Here is an 18,426-nt window from a genome sequence, read left to right as displayed (position 1 = left end):
ACTTAGACCTCTAGTTACTTAAGTGTTCTCACATTATTTTTTACAGTTACTTAGGCAGTCTGACATATTTTTAATAGGTGATGCTGTTATTTTTAAGCAATTTTAAATCTATCTTATTAAACAATCACTATGTAGCCTAGACAAGAACACAAATAAAATTTATCCTATGAAACGTTTTTTCTTATATATCATTAACTTACAAAAAATATTCTTTGAATGAAATTTATTTTTACTATTTTAATGATTTCATAACTCTAGAATTTCATTGGTTAACTATTTGATGTTTCTGTCCATCCAAGCCTACATGTATGTATGTTTACATATATATATATATATATATATACACACATATTATCTATCAGCTTACACTTGGCATGATAGAGGTCAATTCTATGGAAAGAAATGAGTTTACCATAATTAAAAAAACTCACTCTTTCAGCTAGCCTTCTTATTAATATAATAAATAAAACTTCAAAATAAGAAGACATGTAGATGAAATAAATCAAACAATTGCCGTAAGTCACATTTTGATTTTCTGTCCTCTCAAGGGAAAACGACTGATTCTTTCTTTGGAAGAATTTAGTTCCATTCAGATATGGAGGATACCATTTCCCCTCCTCACCCTAAATGGTTTGGAAACAAGATACTCCAAAACCATTATTGTCATCATTTACTTTTTTCCTGGCTTTATATACTCTATGGTTTCTGTATCTGAGGCTAAAAAAAATAAAAATAAAAAATAAAAATCCCAAAAGGAAAGTTGACTATGACTATTTTAGTTTCCCCCAAAGATGCTTAAGTATACACTTACTGTTATTACTATCAGCATCAAGTGCTGACAGCCGTGTTGAGTCTATACTTTCACAATTTGAAATGTTGGAATGACAGGTTCTACGGGATTCTTCACTTTTCAGAATGTTGGTAGCACAGTTACTGGAAAGGACTGAATTCACCAACTTGGGTATTTTATCAACAGACACAAAACGGGTATCTGAACTTAAAATGTCACCTTGTCTTTTATCACACGACTCAGATTTGGAATTTGTTTGTAAATAGGAAACTATCTTGTCAATTCTCTTATCATCCAAAGTATTGTTGGCTATAGTTTTGGGCATTTGAACCATACCACTCAATACGTTAGATGGACAGCAAATGGATTTCAGATTACAATCTTCTTTGTGTTGTTCAAAACAGGATTTTGTTACATCTGTCTGACATTCAGTATCATTTTCAGAAGTGTTTTGTGAATCTTTTGCCTTTTGTGTAAAAAGTTTCTTGGAAGATTGAACTGTTTTACTTGGCTTTTGGTAAGGGCACACAACTTGTTCTTCAGTGTATTCCAATCTTGTTCCTGAATCAACAATTTCTAGTGGTTTCATTACTTTTTGAGAAGATGCTTTACTTTCCTCTGAGCATACTGAATTTTTGTTAGAGTTCAATAAAGAAGCATTTTCAGAATGTCCACGTTTGCTGTTTATGACACCAGTACTTGAATTCTGATTACCACTTGACACATTATTCCCATTTGCTGTTTTCAGGGCTTCGGCATTCTTTGACTTATGCAGCATCTCCACTTGCTTCCGGCAACTTGCAGGCATTGTTTTTTTGGCTTTTAGTATCTTCCGCTTACTTCTATCTGGGCTTGCCATCTTTTATACCCTAGAATTTAAAATGCCACATTTAAATGCACTTCTCTAACAGACAAAAGCTTATTTATTTGTAATATTAATGTTCAGATTATTTCTAGAGATTTAGATAATTATTTTTCTTGAAAATTACATCCATTTTCATGGGTCATTGAAGATGTACAGGTAATTTTAATTTTTTTCTATAAATCTATTCTATATAAATTCAAACTTTATATCACCAGTAAGCCTCTACTTGATACTAAGCCTGTTAATTTTATCTGGCCACTTTTTTATCACCTCACTGCCATAACCATTAAAGTCTGGTTTCAATTATCCAAGCAGGCCATACCTTACATAACCTAAAGATTTAACTGCATTTCTTCATAAAAACAAAACTCAAGGTTTTGTGAATAGTTTTGCATTTCTATACCTAGTGGCACCTTCATAAATCTTTCCTAATGTTAATTTTTTCATTTATCACTATATCTTACTTGAAGCTTTCCTTTACTATATCTTTTTAATTTACCATGTCATTTGATCAGGAACAGTTCTAAGATTTGTGAGACCTGAAATTGAAGTGAATATTTATTTAGAACAAGAAAAAAAAAATCACAACAAATTCAAATTTTAGAAACCTGTCTGTCAGGTCTAGGAGTGCCTGGGTGACTCAGCTGGTAAGCACCGACACTCAATCTCAAGGTCATGAGTTCAAGCCCTGTATTGGGCGCCATGCTGGGCTTGTAGCCTAACTATGAAAAACAAAAACAAAATTAAAAGAAAATCAAAAATCCAAAAAATTTTTCTTAAAAAAGAAAATTTAAAAAAATAGTATACCTTCATTAATTAAGGGCCTGACTCAATATAAGGTTTTTCCCTCTAGGACTACATATTTGATTGCCTCTTCATGAGCACAATTTTTGCAGTATTTCCCATAGAGAGAATGAACAAAAAAAGTTTTTCTTCTGGCATGGTTGATCAATTTTTTTCTTTTTAAGTATGCTCCATGACCAGCAGTGTGGAGCCCAATGAAAGGCTTGAACTCATGACCCTGAGCTCAAGACCTAAGCCCAGATCAAGAGTTTTGAGTTTATACTTCTATTACTTTTTACATTAATTTCATTATAAATGTGATGTGTAAACAATCAAGTTTTATTCTGCTTACTTTTGAGCAAATTACAGAGTTTTCTAACATGTCTTCACACATATCCCCAGACTCATTCATAAAATTGTGTATAGCAGTAATTCATACAACGTAAATGGCATCATAATGATCCATTGGGCCAATATAAAAAAAAGTTACTTATCTGGTTCTCTATAAAGTATATTTGAGTCACTTCAGTTTTCTTTTTCTTACTAACATTACTGCTATGACTACTGTTTCAAGGAGCACGTCTACAAACATTTTTTGAGTGGATTTGTTGGGTAGCAGTAAGATAACACAAATGTTCAAATTCTCAAGATAGTTAAATTATTTTCCAAAGCAGGTGTACTAGTTTACACCCCTATGGGCAATGTTTGAGTTACCACTCTCCACATGCTCTCAAGCCTTTGGTGTTGTCAGACTGAATTTTTACAAATCTACTTGGATATAGATAAATATCTCACAGTCTTAATTTGCATTTCCCTAACTAGTAGCATCTTCCTATGTTTATTGGCTATACGTATTTCCTTATCTGCTAAATTCTTGGTTTTATCTTGTTTATTTTGTTTTTGATTGGGTTATCTTTTCTCATTTACTTTTTAAGAGAACTTATTATGAATAATAATCCTCTGTCAATCATTTGTTGTATGAGTTACAAGTATCTTCTCTCATTTGTGGCTTGTCTTTGGATCTTCCTAATTTTAATATAGAGAGATTTCTTTTTTTTTTTCTTTAATGGCTAAAGTTTAATCTCTCTTGAGAAATCCTTCCCCACCCCTAGATAATATGTGAAATAGTGAGGCTGACTGGTGGTACAGAAGCCTTCTGATCTAAGTTATCTCAGGACACAGACCTGCACCATGGTTGTGCAATTATAAAAAATACATAAAAGCAGACATGAGTGAATCTCTGATAGGAGTACTTGCTCAGAGAGAATTATTTTTAAGTTTACAAACATGAGAAAATTGGTCATAACAGCGTACAACTTGTTAGTTGGTAAAACCCAGGGCACTATGGAGAGGTCTTTCACTTGGAAAACCTCTGCGCTGGTATGCTTAGGGAAAAATAAGTAAAACTTCCTGTAAAAGGGAAGTTAAATACTGGTAACTGCCTAAAAGGCAAATGATAGTTTACATATTGTAGAGAGGTTTAGTGAAATTTATTATTGGGAGAATAAAAAGAAAAAGACAGTCTAACTGGGGATCCCTGCTATCATCAGAACTTCTGATTCTCTCTAGCCAGCTTGAATCCTTTGCTGTCAAATAAGCAACATGTCACACAGATCTTTAGAATCATGGTACTGTCCAGCAGCACAAGGTAGGAAAGAGAAGTCATCTATATTTTCTCAAGTTTTAAAGATCGGTCTTTCATAATTTAAGTCCTTAATCCATCTAGAATTGATTTCAAAATATATTGAGAGGAAGGGATCTAATCTCATTTTGCCCTCAGGTGTATAATTAATTGTTAGACCGTATCCTGTTAATTTTGAACTTTAAAAATGTTATCGTTCATTTATCTGATGATGTAAATCTTGCTGACTATACTGTTGTCCATCCCATCAATTTTAGAGGTCTCTTGTAAGTTATTGAAAATATTTTAGCCTAATGAATCTTTTAATAGAATTTAATCCATTTACATTTAATATTGCCACTAAAGCTATAACTTATACTTGGTGTTATGCCTTATAATTTTCACAGCTTTTTGCTATTATATTTTACTTTCTATTGGTTGTTATCTCCACATTTTACCCAAACATGAAAATGTCCTTTTTATACGGTCTACATATGCTTCACAATTCCATGAATTCTAGTATATTGAGAAGTTTTCTAAAAGCATTTCAACCAGGGCACCTGGGTGGCTCAGTTGGTTAAGTGACTGCCTTCGGCTCAGATCGTGATCCTGGAGTCCTGGGATCAAGTCCCACATCAGGCTCCCTGCTCAGCAGGTAGTCTGCTTCTCCCGCTGACCTCTCTCCTCTCATGCTTTCTCTCTCTCTCTCTCTCAAATAAATAAATAAAATCTTAAAAAAAAAAAAAAGCATTTCAGCCAATGTTTCAGTAACTACTGAAGAGTAAAACAAGATTATTTAAATATATATTATCTTAAAGTGTTCCAGGGATACCTGGCTAGTTCAGTCAGAAAAGCACGTGACTCAGTCTCTGGGTTGTGAGTTGGATCACCACATCGGGTATGGAAATTACTTAAGTAAACAAAAAGGGTTTGATCTTTACATCTCAGATTTTACCTTACTTTTATGTTAGATATACTTCCAAGAATAATTTTGGATATTTAAATCTACTTCAGAGCCAAAACAGGCTATTATTAATAAATCCGCTATAAACATTTACTTGTAAGTTTCTGTGTGATCATTTCTCTTGGTTATATGCCTATATGGAACTGCTGAATCATACTGTAACTCCATATTTAGCCTTCTGAGGAACAACTGTTTTCAAAAACATCTGGACCAATTTACATCCACAACAGGAGTGTATGAGGGATTTTGTTTTAATCTCTTCATCAACACTATTAGGTCTTTCCAGTAGAGTCATCTTGGTGAGAGTGATGTGGTACGTCATTGTCATTTTGATAAGCATTTCTTTGATGGTTAATGATGCTGCTTATTGGCCACTTGTCTTATTTATTCAGATCATTTGCCCACTTTAAAATTGAATTATTTGCCTTTTTATTATTGACTTGTAAGAATTATATATATATTCTAGATTTCAATCCCTTTTCACTTATGATTTGCAAACCTTTTCTCACATTCTGTGGGTCTTTTCTACTTCTTGGTCATATGCTTTGAAAAATTACAGTTTTTCATTTTTTAGAAGATTTACTTATTTATCTTAGGGAGGGTACAGAGGAAGAGACAGTCTTAAGTAGCTCTGAGCTGAGTGTGGAGACCAACAAGTGGCTGTCTCATGACACTGAGATTACAACCTAAGGCGAAACCAAGGATCGGAGGCTTAACTGACTGTGCCACTCAGGTGCCCTAGTTCTGTATTTGTAGCTTGAGCTTTTGGAGTCACATCTACGAAACCACTGCATAATCCAAGGTCATGAAGATTACTCCTGTCTCAAAGTTTATAGCTTTGATCCATTTTAATTGTAAACAGTGTGAAGATCATTCATTTATTGTTTTATTTGTGCATAGTTGTTCCAGCACCATTTGAAAAAGCTACTCTGTCCCCCAGTGAATTGTTATAGCACTCTTGTCAAGACCAATTAATTTAAATCTTAAGGTTTACTTCAGGATTCTCAGTTTTATCCCACTGTTATGTAGGTCTCAATTACTATAGCTTTCTGTTTAGTTTTAAATTTAGGATAGCAGTCCTCAACTTTGTTTTTGAGGATTGTTTGGGCTATTCTGAGTTCCTTAAATATGTATGTGAATTTCAGGATGAGATTAACAATTTCTGCAAAGAGGCCTACTCCACTTTGATAGGGATTTGTTGAACCTAGATAGATCAATTTAGGGTGTCTGGCTACCTCGGTTTTATCAAGTACTCTGATCCAAGAACATGGAAGTCTTTCCATTTACCTCAATATTTAGTTCTTTCAAAGGTGTATTGTAGTATTTAGAGTTTTGCACTTCTTTTTGATACTGTTGTAAATGAAACTATTTTTCTTGATTTCATTTTTGGATTTTTCATTTCAAATACATGGAAATACAATAGAAAACTGTATATTCATCTTGCTTGCAACATTGTTGACCTTATTTTTATCTCTAGTTTTTTTTTTGGGGGGATGTTCCCTAGGATTATCTACAAACAAGAGCCTGTCACATGTCAATAGTTTTCTTTCTTCTTTCCCAGTCTTGATGCCTTATATTTAATTTTTCTTGCCTATTCTGACCAGAAACTCCAGTATAATATCAGAGGTGGCAAAAGTTGACATCCTTGTCCTGTTGTAACTTAGGGGGAAAATATTTAGTCTTTAACCATTCTGTATGGTATTAGCCGTGGATTTTTCACAGATAACCTTTATCAGGATAAGGAATTTACCAATTATCTCTACTTTGTTCAATATTTTTATTGTAAAGGAGCATTGTATTTTGTTAGAAAATATTTTAGCATCTATTAACAAAATCATATGGCTCTGTTTTCTATTCAACTGATCTGGCAGATTACATTAATATATTTTTGGATGTGAAATCAGCCTTGCATTCCTGGGATAAGGTCATGATCACAGCAGAGAGTCCGCTTGGGACTCTCTCCCTCTTCCTCTCACTTGGCTCTTACCCCCCTTTCTCAATAAATAAATAAAATATTTTTTTTTTAAAAGCAGGGCTAGTTTGACAAAACAGATTAGAAAACAACACTATAGTGATCCCACTATATGCTGTCTAAGAGACTCAACCGAGATCTAAAGACACAAGTAGATTGAAAATAGATAAAAATATATATTCCAGGCAAACAGCAACTGAAAGAGAAGTGGAGTAGCTATAATCCTATCACACAAAATAGATTTGTAGTCAAGAACTTTTGCAAGCGATAGAGGACATTATATATTGATAAAAGGGTCAATCCATCCAGAAAATAGAACAGCCGTATACATATTTCTGGGATAAATATCATATAGTCATGGTGTATAATCCTTTCCCTGGGTTGCTGGATTGAATTCTTTAGTATTTTGCTGGGGATTCCTGCATCTATAGTCATAAGAGATACTGTTCTGCAGTTTTCTTGTGAGGTCTTTGATTTTGTTTTCAGAAGAATACTGGCCTCCTGGCCTCACAGAATGATTAGGGAAGTGTTTCTTCCTCTTCTGTTTCTTACCAAAAAAACTGCAAAGAATTGGTATTTTGGGGGCACCTCGGTGGCTCAATGGGTTAAGCATCTGCCTTTGGCTCAAGTCATGATCCCGGGGTCCTGGGATTGAGCCCCACATCAGGCTCTCTGCTCAGTGGGGAGCCTACTTCCCCCATCCCCCGCCTGCCTCTCTGCCTACTTGTGATCTCTCTCTCTGTCAAATAAATAAATAAAATCTTAAAAAAAAAAAGAATCGGTATTTTTATATGTTTTGTAGAATTCAACATTATAGCCATCTGATTCTGGCCTTTTCTATGTTCTAATTCAGTCCCTATACTTGTTATAGTCCTGTTCAGATTTTCTAACTCTTCTTGGGTCAGTTTTGTTCATTTGGGTCTCTTTAGAAATTTGTCTATTTCAACCATTTATTTGATTGGTATGAAATGAATTGTTCTATAGTATTCTCATCAATTTATTTTTTTTTAACTTCTGGAAGGATGGTAGTAATGCTCCCTCTGTCATTCCTGATTTCAGTTATTTGAGTCTCTTTCATATTCAGTCTAGGTAAAGGGTTGTCAGTATTTTTGAAAAACAACTTTTGGGTTCCTTGATTTTGTTTTTTTTTTCTTAATTTTATTACTTTCTGCTGTAATCTTTATTATTTCCTTCATTCTTCTGACTTAGGTTTAGTTTGCTCTTCTTTTTGTAGTAAGACTAAAGGTCAGGTTATTGACTTTAGATTTTATTTCTTTATTATTTATCCTTTTTAAAGTAGGAGCCCCATGCTGGGCTTGAATTCAAAACCCTGAGATCAATACCAGAGCTGAGACTGAGTTGGACACTCAACCACCCAGGTACCCCAAGACTTTCTTTTTTAAAATAGGTGTCCATCACTACAAGTTTCCTGTTTAAGAAAAAAAATATTTGAGAGCGAGAGAGAGCATGAGCGCACACAAGTGGGGGAGAGGGAGAAAGAGCATCTCAAGCAGACTCCCTGCTGAATGTGGAGCCGCTGCTGGGCCCCAATCTCATGATCCTGAGATTAAGACCTGAGCTGAAACCAAGAATTGGACGTTCAACCGACTGAGTTACCCTGGCTCCCTGACTACAAATTTTATTCAAACAGCTGCTTTAATTTCACTTCAAAGTCTTGGAATGTTATGTCATTAAGTATTTTTTAATTTCTCTTGAGGAGTTTCTTTGACCCATAGGTTACTTAGCATTTAGGTACAGTAGTGAATTTCTCAAATTTCTTCTTGGCACTGAATCTTAATTTCATTCCACTGTAATCAGAGAATGTACTTCATTGATTTCAATCCTTTTAAATTTGCTGAAGTTTGTTTTATTGCTTAGTATGTCTATATCAGAGAATGTTCTACGTACATGAGAACAATGTGTTTTTTGCTGTTATTTTGACTGCATGATGTCTCCTAGGTCTACTTGGTTTGCAGTGTTACTCAAATTTTTACTGATCTCCTGCCTAGTTTTCTATCCATTATGAAAGCACTGTATTGAAGTCACCAACCATTATTACTGAATTGTTTATTTCTCCCTTCAATTCCTGTCAATATTTGCTTTATGTATTTTGGTGCTGTTATTGGGTGTATATAATATATACATACACACACATATATGGACATATATGTAATTGTTCCAACTTCCTCATGGACTAGTCCTTATATATATATATATATATATATATATATATATAAAATATATAACATATTTTTATATATATAACTTTTAATATATTTATATAATTTTTAATATATTTATATATAATTATATATGTTATATATAATTATATATATATATATTTGACAGAGAGGCAGGTAGAGAGAGAAAGGGAAGCAGGCTCTCTGTTGCAGTGAGCCCGATGCAGGGCTTGATCCCAGGACCCTGAGATCATGTCCTGAGCTGAAAGCAGAGGCTTAGTCCTCTGAGCCACCCAGGCACCCCAAGGGACTAGTCCTTTTATTATAAAACATCCCTCTTTACCTTTAGTAAAATTTTTATTCTAAAGTCTATTTTTTTTTAACGATTTTATTTATTTATTTGTCAGAGAGAGAGAGAGTCAGAGCGAGCACAGGCAGAGTGGCAGACAGAGTCAGAGGGAGAAGCAGGCTCCCTGTGGAGCAAGGAGCCCGATGTGGGACTTGATCCCAGGACGCTGGGATCATGACCTGAGCCGAAGGCAGCTGCTTAACCAACTGAGCCACCCAAGTCTATTTTTTTTGACATCAGTATAACCACTCAGTTTCTTATGGTTGCTCTTTGTATGACAGATCTTTTTCTATCCTCTCACTTTCAATATTATTTGTATTTTTCAAACTAAGGTGTATCTCCTGTAGACAGCACATACTTGGATGCTGTTTTTCCTCCAGTCTGAAAATCTATGTGACTAGATCGTTTGATCCATTCACATTTGACATTATTGATAGTTCAATTTATGTCTACATTTTACTTTATATGACTTGTATCTTTTGATCCTCTATTCCTTCCTTTAATACCCTAGGTATCAGCTTAAAATGCTTTATAAGTGGCATTTTAAAATCTCATACTTATGGCATACCTGGGTGGCTCAGTTGGTTTAGCATCTGCCTTGGGCTCAGGTCATGATTCTGGGGTCCTGGGATCAAATCAAGCACTGGTCTGAGATTCCTGCTCAGCGCAGAGTCTGCCTCTTCCTCTCCCTTTTACCCTCCTTACTTGTACTCTTCTTACAAATTCATTCTCTCAAATGAATAAAACATTTTAAAAATTTCACATCTGCCTATTACAGAGAAATATAAGCACTGTTTTAACTGATCACATCTCCAATTAAGTCATCAGATTCACTTGTTTGAATTTTCTATGAAGGCAATGTCATGATTTTTCTTCCTAATCCTTATTTTTTTCTTTTCTTGTCTTACTACATTTAGAACCTCCAGAATATGAGTAGGTATGCTGTTAGTGCACATGCTTCTCTCATCACCAAACTTGGGTAAGGTGTGATATTTCATTACACCACCACTAAATATGATTTTTGTAATAATTTTTAGAGATACACTTTATTAGATTAATAATTATCCTTTCATTCTCAGTTAAGATTTTGCCATGATTGTGTTTTCAGGTTAATCAAATGTCTTTTCATATGTATTTAGAAGAGCACATAATCTCACTTTTCTATTAATTTGCATCATGTTGATATTTTAAAATATTAATGTAGCTTATTCCTAGATACTCTCCCATGTTCTGGATTCAATTTTGAATTCAATTCAATTGAATTTTGTATCAGTATTAGGAGAGAAGAGCCTATAATTTTCATTTATCATGTTTTGACAGCAAGGTTATGTATGGTGGCCCCATAAAACTGGAAATTCTTTCAGTTTGTTTGCAAATGGTATTACTTCTTCCTTAAAGGTTAGAAATAATTCACCATAATGCCATCTGGGTTTGGAGTTAACTTAGCGATGATAAAGCTTTTCAGTAATAATTGAATTTTTAAAAATGGACACAGGACCATTCATATTTTCTACATCTGTTACCTTTAGTTGTTTTTCTCTCAACAAAATTTCAAATTTATGAAGTTCATCATTGTATTCTCTAATTATATTTGTAACACTTGCAAGATCTGTAGTACTTTTCTTTTTAGAAAACGTATGGGGGTGGTGGCAGCTCAGGCCAGGCTCAGCCTCCAGATGTCTTAGCGCCTGCACCAGCTTCTTGGCGCATCTGGGCAGATGTCAGAATGGTGAGTGAAATATTGGCACCTGTCAGAGGCAGGCCCCTGGCCAGGGCAGCTTCCGTCATTAAAAGATGGTGCCTGGCTAGTTGCCAGGTTAGGATTGCCTCGTGAGACTAAGCGGAACGCCCAAAGAGGAAGTAAACAGCATTGGTTGCTAGCGAAGTTGTTCGTTTAGGTGCACGGCCTGATCCGCTCCCTCCTGTACCCTGCTCGCTGATTGGTCATGTAAACGTATATAAGTGTGTAGACTTGCAGAAATAAAGAGAGAGAAGATACACCCGAACTGGGGCTTCTTGTCGTCCTTGCGGGTCGAGGGCGATAGGCACCCACTGGCCCTGGAAGTTGGTTTTGCAGCAAGCCTGGCACCAGTGGTCCAGGAGGCTAAAGTCACTCTGGCCCATGGCTGCCTGGCACAGGGACTCTGTCAGCTGTTTTTGCTCCCACTGCTCCTTCTTTGCCCTTGTAGCCAGCCAGGCTTCACTGAGCCTTGTGTAGTGATCTTTTTAATCTTGATATTAGTGATTTCTTCATCATTCTTACTAGAAATTTATCCACTGAATTAGTGTTTTTAAAGCACTGACTTCTGGCTTTTCTGACGTTCTCTTGTACTTAGTGTTCATCATTTCCTTTTGGCATTTTAATTCCATTTTCTTCAGGCTTGATTTGTTGTTCCTTTTCCAGCTTGAGATGAAAATGCAGATCTTTAACTTTCAGTTCCTTTCCCCTTCTCACTTTGCATTTAAAGCTGTAAAATTTTCCTCTAGTTCTGCTTTAGTTGAATTCTATACCTTTTGATAAACCCTACCTCAATTTTAATATTTGGTTCAAACTTTTCCCCATTTCCATTACAGTTCCTTCTATCACTTGTGAATTATTTAAAACATTAATATCCAGGCAATTGCAGATTCCCATTTATATTTTTGTTGGAAGTTAGCTTAGTTGCACTGTAGTCAGAGAATATCCTCCCAAGTGATTTCAATCTTTTATTTGCTGAGGCTAGCTTCATGGCCAATTTTTCCGAAAGCTCCACATACACTTGAGCAGAACATGTCTTTCAACACTGTTGGGTGTGGTGGTGGTATACGAAAATGCCAACGAGTTCAGATTGTTTTTAGCTGTGCTGTTCACAATCTTCCAGCTATTCAAAACATTGATTGTGGGTTTGTCTTTCTTTTGATTTAATCATTATGCTTTTTTCTTTATATAGTTTGAAGCTCTGAGTAGATACTGATTTGAGTTTATTCCTAGTGATGGACTGGTTTTCTTCATTATGAAATCTCTCATAATGCTTCTTGTTGAGACACTTAATACATGTAAGCACTAAATAAATGGCAATTCTTGTTATATTTTTAAAAAATCCAATGAACCAGATCTTTACTTTACCTTTACTAAAAGTGAAACTTAAAAATAAACCAACCTGAACTAGGTTATATAACTTGTTCCAGGAAACAGTTTGGAGCCAGCATTTAAACTCAGGATCTTAAGACACAAAGAAATCTTGTACCACAAGTACAAATCAGGTAAGCAATTATGAAGAGACAGGGTCATCTTTAGAGGTACATAAATGATCAACAAAATGACAAAACCTGATCATGTGCCAGGTGATAATCTCATGAGAACGAACTAATCCTTATTCCTCTAAGTGGTCCATGGGCCAGCTGCCATCAGCCACCTTCTAAGTGCTAGTACAATTTTGCTTTTAATCATTTTTATCAATGGAATACCATAAAATGAAACATTATAAAGTGCTCATAATGAAAGGAAGTAGATGCTTATCAGCACTCCTTAATGTCCAGTGGCAGTCGATTTTAACTAATTTAGCAACTTGGTTTTTTTAATAGATCAGCATTTTGAAGTAATATGTTCACACTAGTTGTTACAAATTCTAACCATTATCAAATTTCTATACTTACAGATGAGATTTAGCTCTCTATACCTTTTTATCAGATTTGTAGCTAAATCAATATTTAACATGTTACAGGCAAGTATTTTCTACATAATCAGACTAGCATGATTGGATTAGCTTTCCTATATTTTCTTTTTCCTGAAGCTATTGAATTGAATCTCATCATTTCCTATAAACCTTTCACTGTTTTAATTCATCAGAACTGTCATCTATCAATGTTTTCCCTTTTTCCTCATTCCTTCAAGGTCATGTTTAAAGATCACCTCTTTAAAAAAGCTTTCCCTCAAGAGAACAACTTTATCTGAATAGCCTATTACAAACATTTATTTTTAGTGATGAGCTTTAAGGGCAGAGATGTGTGTTTACTTTTATATCCTCAGGAAGAGGACTTTCATATTATATAAGATGCCGATTAAATGTATACCCAACTTACAAAAATTAACTTCTGGAAAGCCAGCCAGGGTCATTCTTTCCTTAAAGTATCAAAACAGGCCTCAGCAACTTTTGCCATAGTTATCTCTAAGCTATTTCTTACCAGCAGCACTATACACAGTGTCTCAGAGGTACATTAATGGTACCGTATTTAGTAGATACATTTAGTGCATCTACATAATTGTTAAATTTAGTAAGATCTGTTCATAGGAACATCCCTTACATCCCAAGAAATTTAATCAGAAGTTTAAAAATGCCAACTACATCCGAGTATCTGCCCTACTCAGAGTGTTATTTCTCTCCAAATACAGCCTGACTACAATTTTTCTGGCTTACTGAGATTGATAAAGCTGAAGAATGATAAGAAATTAGGTACCTGAGTCTACAGTAATGCATTTTAAAGGTATCTATCAAGGTTTAAGACTCTTAGAACAGGGGTGCCTGAGTGGCTCAGTCAGTTAGAGTCTTAACTCTGGCTCAGGTCATGATCTCCGTGTCATAGGATCAAGCATTAGGTGGGGAGTCTGCTTGTCACTCTCCCCCGCCAACCTGCTCATGTGCTCTTTCTCTCAAATGAAATCTTAAAAAAAAAAAAAAAAAAAAAAGACTCAGCAGAGCATTTAAATGGTGCAATAATATGAGACAAAATAAGATAGTTTTATATTTAATGTAATCTCACTCAATTCAATGAGAACACTCTTGCACATTTAAAGTTATAAAGTTTATTTTTATTGGTAACAACTACCCAGTATATTACTTAAAATTTGATTACATGAAATGAAATACATCTGTAAACACCCACTAAAAGAGAATTACAGGATATGCACAAAGAAGGAGGGTCACACAGTATTTTCATCCCAGAATTCAAGATACAAGGATCAAGGAAATACAGTGAACTGAGAGCTGAGGTGAGGTACAAGAGTCAAACAGAGCAGAAAATTCAAGATGTACGTAGACACACCAGTTCTTAAGAGACGTAAATCATTTCCAATACGGCACTGTTCTTGCATTTCTGTTGAGTCAGTCTTAGGATGTGGTCTGTACAAATCTGCAGGTTAAGACTGAGAATTAAGCAGATTAGTTTGATCAGGGTCAGACTCAGCGTCTCTAAGCGCCGGACTGAAGGATAAACTACCAAGGCATACTTGACAAAAGCTGAACTCGACGTAATTACTCCTTGATTCCGAGGCTTCATTTTTGCATTTTTCAGTAGCTCTCCTGTGACACAAGTTACCTTTGTCTTGACTGTTCTTCACCGCGTTTTGCAAATACCCATGTCTCGGATCGGTTCCTGGCTACCGGTAAACACAGGACAAAATCCTCACGGTAAGTGTATGGAATCCCAGGCTGGCGTAAACGAAGTCGGTTTACAGTGGACAAGACGCAAATTCGTCCAACGTTTTCCTTTACGGGGCCACCGAGCACCCTCCTTCTTCTAGATCTTGACCATGCAACGTCTTTGGGGCAGTGAAAGCTAGCTCGTCCTGGAGCCCATGGCAGATGCCGGCTCACCACGTCCGCAGCTTGGTCTTCCGGCCCCCTATCAGGCAAAGCTGGAAGAGGTCAATTTTCCAAGTACAGTCGGACTGGAGTCGGAGAGACAAAAGCAAACTAAACGCTTCCTCTACCGCACACATCCTCCAACTTTGCCCAAATGGGAGGAAAAGCCGGTCAGAAGGAGAAGACGGTCTCGTAAGCAGATACGCACCTATATTCAAGCTTGGGCCCGAGAGGGAAATCCACCTCCGGGAGGACTCGGCGACAGCATCCCCAGCGCCCCTAGGCGCCAACAGGTGTCGGCCCACGTCTGCGCGCCGGGGCCCCTAGGACCTGGGTCGCTGGATCTCTGGGGATCCCCTCTGTCCCCGGGCCTCCCGCGCCACGACAGCCTTCCCGCCCCGCGGATCTTCAGCCAGCCGCTCAGCGCCGTGCGGGGTCCCACTTAACCCCGGAGCCGCTAAAAGTAGTCCGGCCGGGCCCCGATCCCGTACTTACTCGGAAGGACAAAACCCCGTGGCGGCCGTCGCCGTGTCCCTTCGCAGCCGCGACCCCCACGCGGGGCGCACGCCGCCGCCGCCGCTTCCCGCACCGCCCCCCTTGGGAAGCGCCGCGGACGCGTGCTCTCGCCCGTCGCGGGCGTCTTCCCGGCCCCAGCCCCGAGCCACTCTGCGGGCGCCTGTCGGTCGGCCCCGCCGCCGCGACCGCTTTGCTTGCGCGGCGTCCCGGGGCTTCGGCCCTCAGGCGCGCGGCGCCGCGCAACCGCCGACTCGACCAACCGCCGCTCGCGCGGGGCTCTCGCCCGGCCCCAACGTACCTCCGGCGGCGCCGCGCCGGCCGCTTCTCTCAACAGAAGCTCAACGAACAGCAACCGCCGCGCACAATAACGCTCCCGCGGGGACCTGTGGAGGTAAGTCTGCCCGCGACCGCCCCCGCCGGCCTCTCGGCCAATGGAAGGGTGAACATGAGGCGGCCCAGCCAATCAGGGGCGCCCTGGTGGAGTGGGCCGGGCGGGGGCGGGGAAAAGCGGCCGGTAAGTGGCAGTCGGCTGCGGGGTGCGGAGATCTCGCTGGCGGTTACGCTGCCTCTTTGTCCGGCTGTCGCCCGCGCTCGCCCGGTGGTGGCGCCGCGAGCCGGGGCCGTTGCTCTGAGGGACTCACGCGACGCGGTGGAAAGTTTTCCGAAAGTCGTGACCAGGGAAACTTTGTTTGCAAAAACCGACTTGAATTTTCAGAATATTGCCTTTAAAGTCTCAGTTACCTGGATTACGGAGTTTGGGGGCGACTCCTTAAATTTTGCGACTCAGGCGAGTGGGCCTAGCCCAGTTGTGTTTTCTTGAGTTTTCCTAAATTGTCCTGGGATCCTGTCACCTTGGGCTGCGTCAGATTTCGTGAGGCACATACTGGCCCGCGTAGTGATTGCTGTGTGTTCAGTCAGTTCTGAGTGCCCTCTCTGTGCTCAAGGCAGGGAACGAAGTCAACCGTCAGTTGTGAGATAAAGCCCCTCTGGTTGCTGAGGGGAGCGCTGCAGGCCTTGCAAGTGCTGTTGGCTATGAGAAGAATGAGGCGAGGCCACACATTCCAGAAAACTCGGCCATGAACACAATAATGTACCCAGTGGGTTCCCAGACTGTGGTCTGGGGATTTTGAGGGGTCCGCAAAGTTAATATTATTTTAATAATAGACGTTATTTGCCTTTTTCATTCTGTTGGTCTCAGGTGTGTTCCTGGAATTTTCCAGAAACTTCTGGAAAAGTGTCACTCTGATATTGCAACATGTCAAACGCAGAAACAGATACACGAATCCAACTGTATGAAGTCAAACACTAAGGAAATTGGCAAAAATGTAAAACAATGCCAGTATTTACACAAGTTTTTTTGCTTGGAAAATAATTTCTAACATGGTTGAAGGGTATACATAGAGTTGCTGAGAGAAAGGGTGTAGGAGGCAAGTGAATTGGAGTCAGATGAGAATTTAGACTTAATACCAGTGAGAAGTAGACTTTAGAAATGTCATTTTCATTTAGGGTAATAGTATTATCTTGCGTGGTTTTTTTTTTTTTTTTTCTTCCCTTCCCTTTAAAGTAAGCTCCATGCCTAACGTTGGACTTGAACTCACAACCCCAAGGTCAGGAGCTGCATGCTCTATAGGGCTGAGTCCCTTGAGCTTTGGACTTACTAAACTATGACACAACTGAGTGTTGTTTTAAGCTGCTAACTTTGTAGAAACTCGTTGTGGGAAAAGTAGAAAATGAATCCTGGCATTCTTTCTCATACTCCTCTTAGCAATTCCCAAGGCTGGCCTGGAATCCTGGGAGCTACATTTCCCAGATGCCCTATGGCCAGTGTTCTGGATTCATTGATATTTTGCCAAGTCAGATGTACTTCCTGAGGTTTGGAAGAAGAAAGACATAAATTATTCTTGTGTATTTTGTTTGAGCTTTGGCTCTCTTCCCTGCCCGTCCCTGCTTCAGTGATATAAGGCAGCTGTGACAATCAACAGTGTTTTTTTTTAACTTTTTTGATAGCAGCAGCAACTTCCCTACTTTTTGGATTGCAGAAACCATGGCACAAATGAAAACCATTGTGACAATAGTTCCTCCAGCCTTTCCATAGGGTTTCCACCTCTCGTCCCAGCCCAAAAGGCTTTTAAGCCCCTAATTCTCTGTACTAAATAACATTATGCTCGAAATAACTACATTGGTTTCCATTTTCATGATTATACTCTAACCAATACCTCAGTTTCCTTATCCATAGAGTGGAAATTACCAATAACACAATAAACATGGTAAAAAGTAACCTCTTAGAAAAAGACAAAAAAAAAGTAACCTCAGAATTATTGCATGGATCAAATTACACGAGTTGAGTCCATGTACAGTGTTTAATAAAGCATTTAACACACAGTAGGTGCTCAATAAATGTTTATTTCTGTTTTTTTTTTGTAAATGACTATTCAGGTGATTACCAAACGGGTACTACCAAAACCAGTTTAGTCTCTCTTTTTCCTAACCTACCATCAACATTCCTACCTTAAAAACATATACACATTGGGGCTCCTAGCTGTTCAATTGGTAGAGCGTGCAACTCTTGGTTTCTGAGTTGTGGGTTTGAATGCCACGTTGAGTGTAGAGCCTTCTTATCTATGACAATTAATTAATTGTCTAAAATGTCTTTTTTTAAAAAGAAGATTAAGAAAAAGACATAAACATATTGTCACTACTTTGTGTTTTGGAGAGTTTTAGCAGGCGTAAAGTACAACATTAGAAGCCAAGATTATAGGGGCAGCCAGGTGGCTCAGCTGGCTAAATGTTGGACTGGTAATTTCAGCTCAGGTCTTGATCTCAGG

General features: G+C 38.1%; 1 protein-coding gene across 3 annotated transcripts in view; it reads right to left on the bottom strand.

Moving 5' to 3' along the window:
- ATF7IP2 (activating transcription factor 7 interacting protein 2) overlaps positions 1-15,933 on the bottom strand; it is a 54,909-nt gene extending 38,976 nt beyond the window's left edge. For 2 of the 3 annotated variants that reach the window (XM_044233194.1, XM_044233195.1), the window contains exons 1-2: positions 15,900-15,933; positions 812-1,659 (exon numbers count right to left, since the gene is read on the bottom strand). In XM_044233194.1, coding sequence (XP_044089129.1) covers positions 812-1,649 — 838 coding nt within the window. In that variant the 5' untranslated portion in view covers positions 1,650-1,659; positions 15,900-15,933. Of the gene's footprint in view, positions 1-811; positions 1,660-15,899 lie in introns of those variants that run through there. The other variant, XM_044233196.1, reaches the window with a different exon arrangement.
- Between the last annotated feature and the right edge of the window lie 2,493 nt (positions 15,934-18,426).

This window comes from Neovison vison, chromosome 14 (genome assembly GCF_020171115.1).
Source record: "Neovison vison isolate M4711 chromosome 14, ASM_NN_V1, whole genome shotgun sequence".
Lineage (NCBI taxonomy): Eukaryota > Metazoa > Chordata > Mammalia > Carnivora > Mustelidae > Neogale > Neogale vison.
This window is presented reverse-complemented; position numbering and strand designations above follow the sequence as displayed.